We start from the raw sequence: 18,439 nt of genomic DNA, 5'->3' as shown, positions 1-18,439 counted from the left end.
TTTATTCATATGTGGAATTTAAGAAACAAAACAAATGAACATGGTGGGAGGGATGGGAGAGGCAAGCCAAGAAACAGACTCTTAACTATAGAGTACAAACTGAGGGTTACTGGAGGGGAAATGCGTGGGGAGATGGGTTAAATATGTGATGGGGATTAAGGAGGGCTGTTGTGATGAGCACCACTGGGTGATGTTTGTAACTAATGAGTCACCTGAAACTAATATTATATTGTATATTAACTAACTGGAATTTAAATAAAAATTTGGAGAAAGGAAGAAAAAAGAAAGAAATGGTGCCTGAAAGTAAGAGTGTGTGTGTGTGTGTGTGTGTGTGTGTGTGTGTGTGTGTATGAAAAAGAGCCATTGTTTCAGAATCAGCTGTTGCCCACCTACCCTTGCAAACTTATTCTTCGTAATATCTCAAATCCAACCCCTGGTCTCTCTCTCATTTTGATTAAAATATTTGGTTGCAACAATTATGTGGATGTTTAATTGCTGATAATTACTTACAGACTAACATGAAGGTTTCTGTTGCCATTCTTCAGCATGAAAAAGTTGCTTGGCATGTCAATTTATGTAAGTCTGTAAAGAGAATATTGGAATATTTGGAATTTCACGTTTCCAAAATCATCTCACCCAGTCCTTATTTCCACAGGCAATGTGTTACTGTCTGCTTTACTGTGTTTGTTTTTTTAAAAATAGTTTTGCACTGTCTGCAGTTGTGCACAGTACACATTTTTTGTAACACTTGACTTCTTGGGGTTATGTTTTGGATGATAGTGATACATGGCAATGTTATAAACCCAAGCCCCAAAGAGCAGGTCTTTGAAAGCCAAGGAGGAATGAGCTTTTTGACCTTTTCTTTTTTTTTTTTTTCTTTTTTTGGCGTTAGTCAAGATACAAATGACATCTCGTTAGTCTTAGAGGAAAACCAAGAGCTAAGTTCCTTTTGTGTGGCCCCTAAATCCTTTAACTTCTGAGACTCACTGTAAATGATGTACCTGTTTACAATAGGTCATGTTTGTCATCTCTTGATAATTTTTCATGTTACCGTTTAATGCCTAACAGTCTATAACGTGAATGTCTTGAAATCTAAGAATAAAATGGTGTTTTCTGCCCTCCTGTTTTGCTGAGACCTATGGCTACTGGTTTGTTGGTTTATTTTTAATATTTTAACCCTGCCAAATTCTCAGAAACCCGGCCTCACAAGGGTTATATCTTGTGAGTGTCTTTCCTTAGTCATCTTGCCCCTTTCATCCTGCCCCAGGGACGCCTGGCAGCGGCGTGGCACCGAAATCGTCGCCATCGATGCCCTTCACTTCAGACGCTACCTCGACCAGTTTGTGCCTGAGAAAATCAGACGCGAGCTTAACAAGGCCAGTAACCTCATTTCTTAGTTCATCTGGCAACTGTCATCTATTTACTGCCATTTTATTAATGCTGAAATTAATGCTTTCTGGTAATTCTTGCAGTGTCAGTATGTCTGCCCACAGCTCTCCTGATTTAATGGGTCTGTCAGCTTGTACAAGATGTACTTTCCATTTCGTAATTGCTTGATTACTGATGCCAAATAGACTGTTGCTTGATATTGAGCCCCACACATGCATTTAGCTCATCAAGTACTTTTACTTGCTTTGGAACATTATTACTTTAAAACCATATAGAAGTGAATGAGTGCTAAAAATTTTTTTCACACCTTTCAATGACGTCTCTGCAAAGGTATGCTGTTAGGATTGATGCAGATAAGCCATAAAAGTTAAGTTTTATTATAGGTAAGATTCACTTGTAAACTGTTTATTGATTAGATAGTTTGGCATATTTATGATAGAATCTGTGATTTTCTGTGATGTTCAGTGCTGTCTACTACAATCATTTGTCTAATCGTATTACAGAAATATGAAAATGAGCCATACGTATTATTCAGATTTTCACTTCTGTTAACCATATAAATAAACTCTTATCATACAGTAGAGTACTGATTCTATTCTCTAGATTTAGGGCTTTACCAAAATAATTGATAATTTTAGATCCTCAAATTAACAGCCAAGGAAACTGACCCAATTCTGAAAACCATTGTTTAACTCACATTGTTATGAGATTGTTTGTTAAGATAATGAGATCTGTGGTTTTGCATGGCTACACATTGCCAGTCCCTACATAGACTTTTGATTATGACAGCAGACTGAGTGTACCATTGCAAGGGGATTGGGAGTGCCCTGGGACTGGCACTTCTGGCATTAAGTATATCCTCGTCACAGTTTCTGCCTGGTCTTACCACAGAAATGGCCTCTCTGTGGTACTCTGCTTATCCTAGCTCAAACACCTTGCCCTTCTTATAGTTAGTAAAGTAAACAACCAAATAATCCATAGCGGCTTTTACTACTCTTACAAATTGGTATATATTTTGAGTGTAAAGACATTTATTATCTTGTGTTCTGATCTACTTGAGAATCTAATTGTTGAGTGTTTTCTCATACATAATCTATTAGGTTATTTTAATGTTTACAGTTCTCAAAGGGATCTCTTAAAAATTTTGAAGAGTAGGGGCGACTGGGTGGCCCAGTTCATTAAGTGCCGAATTCTTGGTTTCACTCAGGTCATGATCTCATGGTTTGTGGGACCAAGCCCCCAAGTCTGGCTCTGCACTAGCCGTGCAGGGCCTGCTTGGGATTTTCTCTCTCTCCCTCTCTCTTTGTCCTCCCCTTCTTGCTCCCGTTTGCACATGTGCTCTCTCTCTCTCTCTCAAATAAATAAACTTAAAAAAATGTTTAAAAAATTTTTTTGAAGAGTAAGTAAATGCACTATCTTCCAAAGTTAAACTTAGGTAACTGATAATCACGTGTATATATTTTTTCTTTTTTTTTTTGTTTTTTAAAGTAATTTCTCAGAAAACCTATGCAGAAAGACTGTTGTTTGGTATATCAGCAGGTATAATTTCTCTCCTTTACCTGATTCTGAAAGTCAGAGATTCTAGAACAAAATATCTTTTATTATGTTCGGCACATTTTAAATGTAAGCCTTTCACTATTCCAAATTCCTGTTTCCAAATACATGATATTTTTATTATATAGCATATCAAGTAGAATGAGATTTATCTTTAGATTTTCATCAGATATTCCTTCCTTATTAAACACATATGAATTTGTCAGATGGTCATGGTCACTGATAATAGAAGACATTTATGTAAGCAGTAGGTAGTTTGGAAAAGAAATATGTGTAAAGGGAATGTGTTTAACCATAATCATACATTAACAAAAATTTAAAGGATAAAAATTTATATTCTTATGGATAAAAATTTATATTCTCACAAATACTTTTATGTTGGAGCTAGATTGTTCACATTTAGAAATTATCTGCAAATATAGTTTTAAAAAATAATCCTGGGCATAAATAAATCTTTTTTAATTACCCATGGCCAATTGGTATTCTCTACATTTACTTATTTATATAGCACTAACCTTTTTGCCTCTCCTCAAAGACAGCAGAAAGTTAAAGATATGAAACCTTGGTGTATGTGAATAGGTTAAGTTAGATATAAGTATTTGTAGAATGTAGAGTCCTTAGGAAACTCACTTCATACAAAAAGAATGAGCCTTTATCCTGGCAACAGAAGACGTTTTATTTGACTCAAATCAGTCAGTCCCAAGCGCACTGCCTTGCTTATGAGAACTTCTCAAAAATATTTGTTACATGCATTAGTTGGTGATTCATTAAACTTCTTAGAAATTACACAGTTTTGTTTTTTTTTTTTTTTTTTTAATTTTTTTTTTCAACGTTTATTTATTTTTGGGACAGAGAGAGACAGAGCATGAACGGGGGAGGGGCAGAGAGAGAGGGAGACACAGAATCGGAAACAGGCTCCAGGCTCTGAGCCATCAGCCCAGAGCCTGACGCGGGGCTCGAACTCACGGACCGCGAGATCGTGACCTGGCTGAAGTCGGACGCCTAACCGACTGCGCCACCCAGGCGCCCCAGAAATTACACAGTTTTTTAAGATAAACTTTTTAGATATAATTACATTATCTTAAATCACTGAAAATGTTACAAATTTATAGATATTTCCTAAATATTCTTCACGTGCCAGATAAAGCCTCTAAGTCTACTTTCCATTCAAGTATGGAATAGATGAAACCATATGAAGCAGATGGATTGATAGTATGTAGTTCTCTGTTTCAACCTGCCATTGTTCATATCAGTATGCAAGTAAGTCTAATTTATAGTTCATAAAAGGTTCTTTGCGGTCAAATAGTGGTGGAAAAAATTTTTAATTATACAAATAGCAATAGTGAAAATAATAGCTAACATTAAATGATTGCATATGACATGCTAGGCACTCTACTTAGCACTTTAAATTTGATGTCTGATTTAATCCTAACCACCCAGGGAAGTGTAGATACTCTTCTTGTCTCCAGTTTAGAGATCATAAACGGAGCCTCAAGAAGTTGAATAACTTGCCTCACGTCACACAGCTGGGCAGTGATGAAGTCAGGACTTGAATCCAGGTTCCCCTGACTTCAAACCACTTTTTAAAAATGTAACTCCTTTCACATAGATATTACTATAACTAGGTCTCTTTCCAGACTTTTACCTATTTCCATCTTAAATCACTGAGAATATTCTCTGCATTTCGTTAACAATCTCCTGCAAGCATATATGTCCTTGGTTACCTCTTTCTTCTCTTAAAATCACAATCCTAAACAGCGAGCAAGCTTCTAGTTGATTGCTTTTCTCCGTATCCTTTGTTGTTTGATATACTTTTTAAAGGAACTTTGAAGGCTTTCCCCCCACCAGCCTATTTATTAAATTCTCTAAGACAAGAAAATAGCACAGGTGTAGAGTAAGCTCATTAGCACATGCGCTAACATTGAGCAAGCACCTAGTTCAGGGCCTGGCACACAGGAAGGCACTTGATAAATATATGTTCTTTCATTCACTGCTGTATTCCAAAACATTTTCTCTTTTAGCCAAGATTGAGTTTTCTTTCTTTTTTTTAAAGTTTATTTATTTATTTTGAGAGAAAGAGATCTGTGCGCACACAGTGGGGGAGGGACAGAGAGAGAGGGAGAATCCCAGGCAGGCTCCACACTGTCAGTGCAGAGCCCAAAGCTGGGCTCGAATTCACAAAACTGTGAGATCATGACCTAAGCCAAAATCGAGAGTCAGACACTTAACTGACTGAGCCACCCAGGTGCCCCTGAGAATTAGTTTTCTAATTCTTTCACTGGAAAAAAAGAAAGCAGTAAATGATTTTGTTAAATGTCATTGGCAAGTTAATTAGAGAACTAATTCAAATAACTTTGGGTCTTCTAAATAAAAGCATTCCATCATTTATTGGTTACATTTACCTATTAAAATAGAGTTATGAATTTTAGTATGGTGTCAGAGTTTTACATAAACTGACAACACAACTTGGAGAGAATATTAAGTGATTTACACCTTGCTGTGTTTGATAAACTTGGGTTTAAAGCAGAAGAGTCTGTATTAAATTACTCTAAAGGTGACTTGTACAGTTCAACTTTTTTTCATGCCAGAGAGAAAGTGGGCAGGAACAGAAAACTCATTTTATCTAGGAAGCAACAGAGCGTAAGACCAGTTTTCACCATCAGAATTCAATGTGGATCTCTGAATTCTGTGGGCTCTTTTGCTACTTTTAGGCATTAGTCATCAGGTCGAACTGAAAAGGCAATCCCACAAAGTGCTTTATTCCCTTTGGAAACAGTTTGCTCCGTCTAGGCTCCACCTGTCCTATTGGACCTACATCGTGACCTGCAAGCAGAGTTGGTTTTTAAAAGGAAGAGTCTGTTGTCTTTTATTTAACTGATACTGTGAAGCAGTGTTTAATTCTGTGAGGGATCAGCTGGGTGACACTGTAGAGGAAAATTATCTTTGTAGTTGGAAGGATTTATGACTCTAGCTTGCAAAAGTGGCATATAGCTCAGCAAGGGAAGAAAGAAATCATCTGTGAAAAGTTGTATTTAGCCATGTTAGACTCATTCAAGTAATATTAAGTAATGAATACATTTCGTAGAGGTTTCTGGATCAGAAATTGAACGAAGCAAACAGACCACCCCAACAGGAAGTCACCACCATTTACCCTTTTTAAAATCATTTTGTTTATGGATTTTTTTTTGTTATTACCCATCAACAAATTTGGAAAGAGGTTGTTATTAAACCAGAGCTTAATTAACAAAACCATTCAATACTGGCTGCTGGTATTTCTTTTTTTTTTTTTTTTTTAATGTTTATTTATTTTTGAGAGAGAAAGAGAGAAGCAAGTGGGAGAGGGGCAGGGAGAGAGAGGGAAACAGAGAATCTGTTGAAGGCTCCACGTTGTCAGCGCAAAACCAGACATGAGGCTGGAATCCATGAGCCCTGAGATCATAACCTGAGCTGAAGTTGGTCACAACCTACTGAGCCACCTAGGTGCCCCTAGATGCTGGTATTTCTAAGTTCAACATCTGGGGTAGCCTAGGTAGCCCAGTTGAGAGAGTGTTAAACTGGAGGAGGAGTTCAACATCTGATCATTAATAATATTTTCTTAAGTACAGTTGACTCTTGAACAACTCAGAAATTGGGGGTGCCAATCCTCTGTATAGCTGAAAATCTACATATAACTTTTGACTCCCCCAAAACTTAACTATTAATAGCCTACTATTGACTGGAAGCCTTACTGACAGCATAAGGAGTTAATTAACACGTAGATTGTATGTTTTATGTATTATATACTGTATTCTTAAAATAAAATAAGCTAGAGAAAAGAAAATGTTATTTAGAAAATCATAAGGAAGAGAAAAATACATTTGCAATACTTTAGTGTATTTATCAAAAAAAATCTGCATGTAAGTGGACCATGCAATTCAAACCCACCTTGTTCAAGGGTCAGTTGTATGTGTCACTTTACTTTTCAGAAATATTAGCCCCAAATGTGTCATTTTTAGTGAGTTTTTTCTTAAATCTCTTAATATAAAGAATCAGAGTAATCATAGATAATCTAATCCAATCTTTGATTTCACACATAAGGAAACTAAGGTCTGCATAATTCTTTCATTTTATTTAGTCTATCTAGTAATGTTACAATTAACATTTATTTATTTATTTTGAGAGAGAGAATGCATGCTTGTGCACAGGTCGGGGAGGGACAGAGAGAGAGAGAGAGAGAGAGAGAGAGAGAGAGAATACCAGGCAGGCTCTGTGCTGTCAGTGCAGAGCCCAACACAGGGGCCTCTATCTGTTGACCTGAGCCAGGATCAAGCTACCCAAGTTCCCCCAATTATTTTGTGGAGAAAAAAGTCATTCGTGATCCTACCTTTCAAATAGTTGTTTTCATTTTTGTACGTCCTTCCACACGAATAGTTTCTTAAAAATGTATTCAAAAGTTGCCTATAACTTTGTATTTTACCTATTCAACTATATATTGTAAATATTTTTCGCATTTTCTAATATCATCATAATAATTTGTTTAATGGCCATAAAACTGGTTGGATTGGTGTACTACAATTGAACTACTATTTTTGAATAACTTCGTAGTCCCAAGTTTTTCTCATTACACGTAATATAGTAATAAACCTCTTTGTTATTTAATCAAATAACAAAAGAAATTTACAAAAGATGAAAATTTTGCAAAATCGTTATTACTTAATCTAAGGATAATTTTTTTTTTAAATAGGCTCCATGCCCAACATGGGGTTTGAACTCATAACCCTGAGATCAAGAGTCTCATGCTGTACTGACTGAGCCAGCCAGACACCCCTCTAAGGACAATTTTAAGACTCTTGATTAATAATATTTTATTTTCTTCCACAAGATTCTTAAGGATCTTTTTATATTATGTTTGTTTTTAAGAGATCACAATATTATAAGACCTCAGAAAATCAGCAGTGGTACCAACTGTGTATTAATTTAAGTTAGACAAGTGGTAGATTGTCTCCAAATAAGTGACTCTTTGGGAATAATAATTGTAAATTATTACTCTAGCTAACAGTATAATCTATTTCCATTATAATGAAAGACATAGTTTAATTTTATCTACTTGAGCCTGCTAAACTTGATGTTGAAGCCTGAGCTCTTACTTAAGAGTGTGTGTGCTCATGCATGTGTGTGCATGGATTTTTGTGACTATTCCCTTGAGTACCATCTATTTCCCAGGTCCAGTTCTGGGCCTGTAGGTTTTTACAACTGTTTTCTTGGTTTTATTTTTCACTTTCTTTGCTTCCATCCTATATCTCTGTATTTATCTCATCACTTTCTGGCTGGGCTCTAGTTTTTACCTCTAGGTACCAGTATTTTCTTCCTGCCTCTTGCTTTTCTCAAAGCTCCCCATTGTATCCTTCAGGATACTAGAATTACCTTTGTCTTCCTTCTCTTCTTCACTTCCCATCAAAACTCGTTCTGAGATGAGTGTTCTTTGGTATTCTCTACTTATTGTCCTAAGGTATGAATGCTTCCTCTTTTTCTCTTTAAAGTTGTTTATTAATAAAAAATAAATAGCTCTGTCATTAGTGATTATGGTCAGGATGTGACTATAGAGTTTGAGCTGGCTTTCTTTTTATTCTTACTGCTCTGATAAATTGCCTCAAGTTCTCTGGCGGTGAGTGTGGGGGGGAGGGATGTATTTGTTGCCAGCATGGAGCTCTTGAGAACTCCTAGTACCTTTCCCTCTGAAGTAAGAACTTGGCAACTCCACTCTTTTGAGGTCTCTATCTGATCTTTATTTGTTACTGTAGGGGCTCATTACTGCTGTAAAAGGAAATGATTCCGTGATTAGTGACCCTGCTCTGGTCTCTAACATTTGAGGGATATTTCTCCTTACTGCAGAAGGGAGAAGTATGGGTTGTTCCTCTAAAGGAGACTTAGAAGAGCTTGCTGCTTCTCTCTTATGTCTGACCTTGGAAATACTTGGTTTAAACAGAATAAAAGAATTTTGCATTTAATCACTATAAATAGTTATTCTTTTTTTAAGTTTTTAACGTTTATTTTTAAAAATTTTTCTTAATGTTTATTTATTTTTGAGAGAGAGAGAGTGAGAGAGTGTGTGTGTGTGTGTATATGTGTGTGTGTGAGCAGGGGCGGGGCAGAGAGAGAGGGACACACAGAATCTGAAGCAGGCTCCAGGCTCTGAACTGTCAGTGCAGAACCTGATGCTGGGCTCCAACTCACAAAAGGTGAGATCAGGACCTGAGCTGAAGTCAAACACTTAACCGACTGAGCCACCCAAGCACCCTAATGTTTATTTTTGAGAGACAGAGACAGAGACAGAGCATGAACAGGGGAGATTCAGAGAGAGAGGGAGACACAGAATCCAAAGCAGGCTCCAGACTCTGCGGTGTCAGTGTAGAGCCCTACACAGGGCTTGAACCCATGAACCACAAGATCATGACCTGAGCTAAAGTCGGACGCTCAACCAACTAGTTGAGCCACCCACGCACCTCAAATAGTTACTCTTTGTACCTAATTACTTTGAATTGTTTTATATCTTTTAATTTGTGATTAACTTTTTAAAGTATTATTTGATTTGTTTTGCTTAAAACACGAAATGCCGGTTAATTTCAGTTTTATAGTTTGTTTTAGTTATGGCCATTTTTCAAGATAGTTGTGGAGTTTTGGGGTTTTTTTTTTAGCACAATTGGTTAGCACTTTACATTAGACTTTTCTTCTAATAATATAAATATTTCAAATTCTCTGTTGTTAGGCTCTGGTTTCACCAAGGTGTGTTTGCTCATTAAAGAGGAGTCAGCCCAGATATGTAGAGATGGCAATAGGAAGAGACTAAAACCATTCTGACAGTGTAAAAGAGAGGCGGCACTAACAGGAGGTTAAGAAATCATCATCTTCATGTAGGCCTGTTGAGGAGAATTTGACAGGGAAGCAAGCGGCAAAGTTATGTGTATTCTGACAGAGTCTTTTCTCCCCCTTTGGCATAAAGGCAGAGACTCTGTGTCTTTTAAGAACCTGCAAAAAAACCCAAACAAACCTGAGCTCTTGATATTTTTGATCTGAAAGAGATTTTCAGAAGCTCCATGCATCTGATTATACAGGTAATTTGTGAGTTCTAGTGTAAGCTCTGTACCACAGCATTGAATAATGGTCTGGTACCAACTTATAATTAATATCTGTCAGGATTTACAGCCTAGGAGGGGGTGGAAGGAATAGCCTTGTTAATCTATCCAGACAGTGTGTAAAATAAATTTTTATACCTTTGTGGAAACTTCAGAGAGCAATTTACTATATTTCTATGTGTGGGTTTCATGGAAGCATCTTTCTTTATCCTTGGTTTTTCTCTAGGAACATTTGTCACAGATCATTCTTTTTATTTTATTTACTATTACACATAAGCTATATTTTAGGCCTTGTTTGCTACTTGAGAGAACCCAGGGGAGATTTGCTTTGCTATTACATTAAACCTCTTAATATAGTCTGATAGTTTCAGAAAACTGAGAAAGACCAACTAGACTGGCAGCAAAGAAATGGAAATCTACAACTTTGGGGCTTAAACTGCAGTCTTCTCATGTACAAAATTAAATGTTCCTCTAAGTAAGACTTAGCCAGTGTCCTCAGGATAGATCATACTTTTCTCAAAGTGACTAGCGAATGTTAAAATATTCTAGCTTAAAGCAGAGCTGTGAAACCAGAGAATCTTGGAGCTAGAGGGGACCTTAAAGATTATTTTATAACCAGGTATAGGAATCCCATACACAGTTACTAGTCTTTAAGTCTCAGTAATTGAGAGAGCAAGTGTTAAGGAAGCACAGTGGTGATAACTCTTTACCTTAATGGAAAAAATGGTGTTCAGAAGCCTTCAAATAAAGCTATATGTTAAGTGTCTTTCCTCCCTTCAGTTCCTGGTAGTTTGTAATTGGGATCCCATCAGTTCTTGAAATACCTTTGATATTTTCATTTATATTTGTTTGAATCAGACAAAGAAACTGAGACTTGTCTGTATTGGTTTAAGGGCTTTGGCCCAGCATCAAAACAAATAAATACTAGAATTGATCATTTCTTACTCTCTTCTATAATCCCAGGATTTTCTTGTTTTCCCTCTACTTTGGCCCCTAAAAAAAAAAAGAAAAAAAGAAAAGAAAAAGAAAAAATACAGCATAAGCTTGGTAATAGCCACTGATCTTAGTACATCAGTCAGAAATACTGTTAGTGTCTAGTCACTCACACACTATGATGTTTCTTTCATCCTGCAGGCTTACTGTGGATTTCTCCGTCCTGGAGTTTCTTCAGAGAATCTTTCTGCAGTAGCCACAGGAAACTGGGGCTGTGGTGCCTTTGGCGGTGATGCTAGATTAAAAGGTAAGTAAATAAGTTGTTGTAAGAATGATAAGCATTTTGACTATGGAGAAAAAGTCCTTCAAACTTGGATTTCTAATGTTCTGTTTTATATAATAAGAGACCACAAAGATTGAAGAGAAAAACAGTATTTGACACCATCCTCTTTTTCCTTATTGTATTTAAAGGAATACTTATTTTTATTTGCTATTTCCCTGTAAAGATCTCTTTAGTCTACCAGACCAGTATTTAGTTGAATAGAGGGATGGAAGAGTCCAGAATGACTATGAAGTTTCAAACCAAAGTACCCGTTAAGCACTTTCCTTCACAGAAGTGATTTTGATAGAGCAATTTCGTTGACTCACTCATTCACCAAACTTGTGAGGCATCTGCTATGTTGTAGGCACTGTGGTAGACTCTGAGAATGCAAAGGTGAATAAAATGCAGTCCCTGCTTTGGAATTCACAATTTGGCATATGAGAGAGAAGCACAGAAAATGCAATATAGTAGTGAATGCTTTAGTAGAGGTGCACATTATGTGGGAGTACAGCTTGGGAGAGCTGCGTGAATAACATAGATAAGGAGCCACTTGGGTACCCAAGAAGGATAACCATTTCTTACGTTTTATTGTTTATGGTAGAAAAATCACAAAATCTGATCAAAGCTACTGGCCATTTACCAAATTATGACATTTACTTTACTCTCAAAAGTATCAGTCGTAGAAAATCGTATCGTATCATTACTTAAGAAGGATGCTGTTCTGTGTCAACCCAACTGGTCTGTCGTCAACTAGGTGTGCTGCAATACAATCCTGGCATGAACTACCTGGAGTTAGTGCAAATTCCACAGGTTAAGGGCAAAGTCCTCCATAAGACCACCTCTACTTCAGACTCTAGCTGCAAGTCTGGGGGCAGGGTGTCCCCAGGGCCACCTACATCTCTGACCAACTGGCTACCAATCTAGGAGGTTCCCACAAGCTCCTTCAGATTTGATAATTCACTAGAATGACTCATAGAGCTCAGGAAGGTGCTACTACATTTTATTATAAAGGATACACATAGGGTGAGATCTGTGAGGGAATACAGAGCTTCCATGCCTTCTCACTGTGGTGTCAGGGCACATCTCTCTCCTCATACATCAGTGTGTTCGCCAACGAGAAGCTCCACTGACCTTTGATGTCCAAAGTGTTTTTGCTTGTTTGTTTTTTAAGTAGGCTCCACACCTCAGCATGGGGCTTGAACTCATGACCCTGGCATCCCGATGTCCAAAGTTTTTATTGGGGCCTTATTATATAGGTATTGTTGATTAAATCATTGGCCCCATTATTGAACTCAGTTTCAACTCTCCTTCCATTTGCTGGAAGTCAATGGCTGAAAATCCCAATCCTGTAGCTATGTAGGGGCTCACCCAGAGTCCTCCTTAGCATAACAAAGACATTCAGGAAATTCCGAGGTTTTTGAAATTCTTTGTTATACTACAGTTAATAAAGTAATAAAATAAAACAGAAAACAGCCAACTGGCCTTGATAGCCAAACTAGATATAGATAAAAATCTACCTCGCTGGGAATAAAATAGTTGAGTCTGTCATTATTTATGAGTATGTTATTTTTGTAAAAATGTCACGTTTATTATTTTTTTAATCCAGAAAAATATTATGAAGTGTGTAAAAATCATCAGAGTTCATTGTTAATGTTTTTGGTGATCATCTTTTCAGATATTCCTTTTAACAATCTGTGTAACCATTTGACATTAATAACGTAACACCAGTCTATGCTCTGACCTCTTCTTTTTGAAAACCATACAAATGTAAATGTACTGTCAACATTTTTAATAGCTATATAGTATTCTGTTGTATGTATTTCTACTTACCATAATTTATTTCACTGGTTCTCCCTTTATAGACAGTTGGTTTATTTGCTTAATCTTATAAGCAATACTGCAGTATATAATTACATATGTTATATATGATTATTTTCTTAGGATTAATTCCTAGAAGTGAGGTTAATAACCCAAAGGCATATATACTTTATATTTTGATACTTGTTGCAAGTTATCCTTCTGAAAGGTTATATCAATTTCTATTGTCTTCCCTGCATAAGAATCCTCACTAACAAGGGATTTTTGTCAATTTTTAAAATTTCTCTGAGGTTCAACAGTTTTTATATGTTTATTGGCCATTTTGATTTGCTTTGTGAATTGTTTTTTTCACTCTTCTGCCCATTTAGCTCTTTGGAAATAGTTTTGACTTTTCAATGGATAGTAATAACTCTTTGTATATTAGGAAATATTGGGGCATCTGGCTGGTTCAGTCAGAAGAGCATGGGACTCTTGATCCTTGGGGTCATGAGTTTGAGCCCCATTTTGGGTGTAGAGATTACTTAAAAATAAAATTAAAAAAAAAAGAAATAGGGGCGCCTGGGTGGCTCAGTCGGTTGAGCGTCCGACTTCGGCTCAGGTCACGATCTCACAGTCCGTGAGTTCGAGCCCCGCGTCGGGCTCTGGGCTGATGGCTCGGAGCCTGGAGCCTGCTTCCAGTTCTGTGTCTCCCTCTCTCTCTGCCCCTCCCCCGTTCATGCTCTGTCTCTCTCTGTCTCAAAAATAAATAAACGTTAAAAAAAAATTTAAAAAAAAAAAAAAAAAAAAAGAAATATCATGAACTGTTATATTATGTTGCAGGTATTTTTTCATTTATTTCAGCCTGTTGGATTGTTGTCACGTGGACTTAATTTTTATGTGTTTACATATTTGTGGCATGCTTAGAGAAATCTTTTCCTTCATTCTAAAGGCTTTCACCCACATTTTTTTCATAATCAGAAACAAAACCTGCATGTTATTATTTTCAGTGTTTTGAAAATCTATAGAAGAAAGAATTTTTAGGTTTTATGAAATTATTTATCATCCTCAATTTGAGGAAACCTGTTTTTCATTCTGGGCTTATTGATCTTATGGCAGACGATTTTGCTGTTTTTCTGTGAAGTAAAATGAATGAGTAGATTTGTATCATCAATCCAAAAAACCAGGTCTGCCATAAGCTTTGGTCATTTGTGATGGACAATTTGAGAAGCTGTATAAATGTCTTCCTTTCCTTTCTTTTCTTTGTGGCATAAAAATATTTTTCTCCGATTACAGTTTTGTTTCCCCTTGGTGAGTACCAAGCATAGTATTCAAAGAGTTTCATTATGTAGTTCATTTTCCCAGTTATTGAGATTTAAACTTAACAGTGACCTTTTGACAATTCCCTCTCCTTCATTCACTTGAATAATCATAAAAATTAGAAGTAGTTATTTATCCTTTAGTGGGGAATTGTTTACTGAAACTGATTTTGAAAAGAAAGATACTGTGGTACATCTATGTAACGAAATATTATGTAGACATTAGAACTATTGCAGAAATACAAGTGCTGACATGGAAGTATGTTTTTAGAATACTGCCGAATGGGGGAAATACATAGTATATGTATTATAAACAATTCTGAAAATCAAATGATAAATATAAAATATCACAAATTTGAGATTCTCTGTGTTCGTCTGTTTATGTGCAAAGATTAGCTATGGTTGTATCTAGGTGAGTGATACAGATTTTTTTTTTTAATTCGTACTTTTCTGTTTTAAGCTTATATTGTTTCTGTAACAAAAAGTCTTACTAAAAAATTTTCTGACGACATGGATAGACCTTGAAGGCATTTTTATGTTAAGTGAAATAAGTGAGAGAGAAAAAGGCAAATAGTGTATATCTCACTTTTATGTGGAATATTAAAAACAAAAACAAAACACCTAGCTCATAGATACAGAGAACAGATTGGTGGTTTCCAGAGGTGGGGTATGGGGGTGGGTGAAATGGGTGAAAGGGATTAGAATGTACAAACATCCAGTTATAAAATGAATAAATCATGGGGATATAATGTATAACATTGTGACTATAATTAGTAATAACTGTATTGCATATTGGAAAATTGCTTAAAGAGTAGATGTTGAAAGTTCTCATCACAAGTAAAAATAATCTTGTAACTGTGTGGTAATGGGTGTTAACTATACTTATTGTGATAATCATTTCTTAATATGTACAAATACCAAATCATCATAGTGTATATTTGAAAACTTACATAATTTTATATGGAAGTTATATCTCAGTTAAGAAAAACAGCCATCAAGACACTATAAACTCCTCTTTTATAAGCTCACTTTCTCATCAGTCACATAGTAGACACGGGCAAAGCGGGCATTTAAATCCTAGATGAATCTCCAAAAGAAGAGAGTACCAATAAAGAGATGTTTGCTAATGACCTGGTATTAGGGAGGTAGAGCAGGTGCATAGAAAGGAATCAAGAAGCTATGGTCCACTTGAGAGTATTGAGAGATGATACAAGGTTGGAAAAGTTGGAAAGCTAAAACCCTTTGAGAGCAGATAAAGACACAGCCAATATTAACTTTTTCTTGACTGGCCATCTTTATCTGTCCCTAGGTCTTACCAAACCTTTCAGGAAGACTCTTTGAACCATCAGATGCTTATCCCTACCTTAATAGAGAAAGAAGGAAGGAAGGATAGCTTTTAAAAAAAACCATGGAGAGCAAACATGGGCATATGCAGATCCTTAAACTTCTATTTCTTTTATTAGCAATAAGACTAAATATTTGTTAATATGCTTTCTGCCTAACTATACAGGAGGATTGCAATTTACAACAATTTAATTTTGAACTGTTTTCATTATACATTCTGCTGACAACTGTTAAGATAATATTTTTCATATATTCATTCACTCAACAGACATTTACTAACAACTTTCTGCCCCAAAGCAGCCCATGTCCCTAGAACTAGAGGGTAGAAAAGAAGGGACATGGGGAAGAGCGAGGGGTTTGGTGCCTGTCGCCCACCAGCAGCCAGTCATCTCCTGCGTGCCTGTGCTACCATGTGGGCTCTCTCTGTCCTCCTCCTGGCCCTTCATCTTTCTGAGCACCCTGTGGAAGCCTATGAAAAAGAGCTTTTGAGTGAGTGTGAACTCTCTATTTCTTGGGCTCCTGATTATTCCAAAGTAACCCCCCAGTCTACACTTGGCTTTTAAATTTTATGTTAAAGTTTTAGTTGTTTTATTCTTACCCATTTGTATGGTGCTTACCTCTGTCTCCTGTGCTCTTTCAAAGATCATAGTTTGTTTTGTATCTTCTTGGAGGGGGTTGTCATACTTTGATTGCCTTGCAACAACACAGCTCTCTAGTAGACTCAGGAAGAGTGTAAGATTCTGTAGGTTACTTGGCATTTTTTCATTGTTAGAAGTAGCTTCTTTTTGTGACTTTTTTCATCCCATCTCAGTTAGAGACTGAGGTGGGCTTCTGCTCTGAGGGTACCACCAGATATCCATGAGATTTTTAGGAGATAATATAAAACCATTTTGAAATGGTTGGTTTAAAAATAAAATGGTTTCTTTACCTCTTTTTTTTTTTTTTTTTTTTAATTTATTTTTGAGAGAGAGAGACGGAGCATGAGTTGGGGGAGGGGCAGAGAGAGAGGAAGACACAGAATCCAAAGCAGGCTCCCGGCCCCTAGCTGTCAGCACAGAGCCTGATGTAGGGCTTGAACCCACGAACTGTGAGATTATAACGTGAGCTGAAGTTGGATGCTTAACTAACTGAGCCACCCAGGCTCCCCTCTTTTACCTATTATTTTTTAATTTTTTTTTTTTTTGGAGCTACTCTTGGTGGCATAACAGTTGTTGTAGATGCTATATTGGTACATGAAAAGATATCTCTGAATGATGTAGAACTTATTCTATGTCTATGAGATTCTATACTTATTAGCTCAGACCCTGTATCCCTCTAATTTTGTCTGCTTGCTTTGTGAAGGTATTGAGTGGTACTCTAAAGTTCTGTTATATTTTTGTCAATTCCTCCTTCCATTTCCTTCAATGTTTATTTTTTATATCTCTCCATACTGTGTTACCTGACTTGAGAAAATTATGCCTTTGCTAGTTTACTGTAATTAAAGGTATCTTGATGTTGTACTCCTGTGTATTTTCTTTTCTATACCCATTCCCTACCTTCGCTACCTAAAAGTGATTTGCAAATAAAATATGCTCAAGGAATTTATCTTTAACAAATTTATTCAACAACCCTGTATGCCTTTCATTAATCTAGGGTTTTGCACATTCTTCTGAAATTGCCTATCAGCATCTGCCTAATTCCCTGTATTCCTTTAAGACTGCACTCTAGGGGTGCTTGAGTGGCTCAGTCGGTTAAGTGTCCAACTTCGGCTCAGGTCATGATCTCGAGGTTCGTGGGTTCAAGCCCTGCATCAGGGTCTGGGCTGACAGCTTGGAGCCTGGAGCCTGCTTCAGATTCTGTGTCTCCCTCTCTCTCTGCCCCTTCCCTACTCGCATTCTGTCTCCGTCTCTCTCAAAAATAAATAAACATTAAAAAAAAAAAAAAAAAGACAGCACTCTAGTGTTAACTATTCCACAAAGATCCTCCTTCCTGTCCTACCTATACCCAACTGCCAACACTGCAACCAAGTTCTGTATTAGGATTCTTTAGTTTTAAGATAACGCTAATCTACCTAATCACTTAAGCCTGAATGGCCACTGTCTACTGATATGGCAGAGAAAGACTGGGTAGATTTGGCCTCAGGGATTACTGGATCCTAGGATCAGACACTTCCTCTTGTGTGTTGGTTTCTCCAATGCCTGCTTCTCTGAAGATGATAGCTTCATTCTCTTCTATTTCCATTGGTTATCTCTCCATGGGAGGAGCTGAAGACCAAACAGTTCCAGGTTTACAGTACTGCAACTGAGTGACCCTAGTGGAAAGGAGAACTCCTCCATTTAAAAATTGGGCCAACTTAGATCACTTTCCTATCTCTTAAACCAAATCATTGTAGTCAGCAAGTCAGTAAACACTGGACACATGCCCAGTGAGATTCAGAAGTTTTTCAATTGATTTTTTTTTATTTTTTTAAGTTTATTTATTATTGAGAGAGAGAGAACACAAGCTGGGGAGAGGCAGAGAGAGAGAGGGAGACACAGAATCCGAAGCAGGCTCCAGGCTCCGAGCTATCAGCACAGAACCTGATGCAGGGCTCAAACCCATAAGCCGTGAGATCATTACCTGAGCCGAAGTCAGACGCCTAACCGACTAAGCCACCCAGGTGCCCCTCAGTTGATTTTTATTGCTTATTTATA

General features: G+C 36.9%; 1 protein-coding gene across 8 annotated transcripts in view; it reads left to right on the top strand.

Annotated features, from left to right (window-relative positions):
• Window positions 1–18,439, top strand: part of PARG (poly(ADP-ribose) glycohydrolase) — a 132,781-nt gene that overhangs the window by 101,599 nt on the left and 12,743 nt on the right. For all 8 annotated transcript variants that reach the window (XM_045438030.1, XM_045438034.1, XM_045438033.1 and 5 more), the window contains 2 exons: window positions 1,268–1,376; window positions 11,190–11,295. In XM_045438030.1, the coding sequence (XP_045293986.1) occupies window positions 1,268–1,376; window positions 11,190–11,295 (215 nt within the window). The remainder of the gene's footprint in view (window positions 1–1,267; window positions 1,377–11,189; window positions 11,296–18,439) is intronic.

Source organism: Leopardus geoffroyi, chromosome D2 (assembly GCF_018350155.1).
Source record: "Leopardus geoffroyi isolate Oge1 chromosome D2, O.geoffroyi_Oge1_pat1.0, whole genome shotgun sequence".
Classification (NCBI taxonomy): domain Eukaryota; kingdom Metazoa; phylum Chordata; class Mammalia; order Carnivora; family Felidae; genus Leopardus; species Leopardus geoffroyi.
This window is presented reverse-complemented; position numbering and strand designations above follow the sequence as displayed.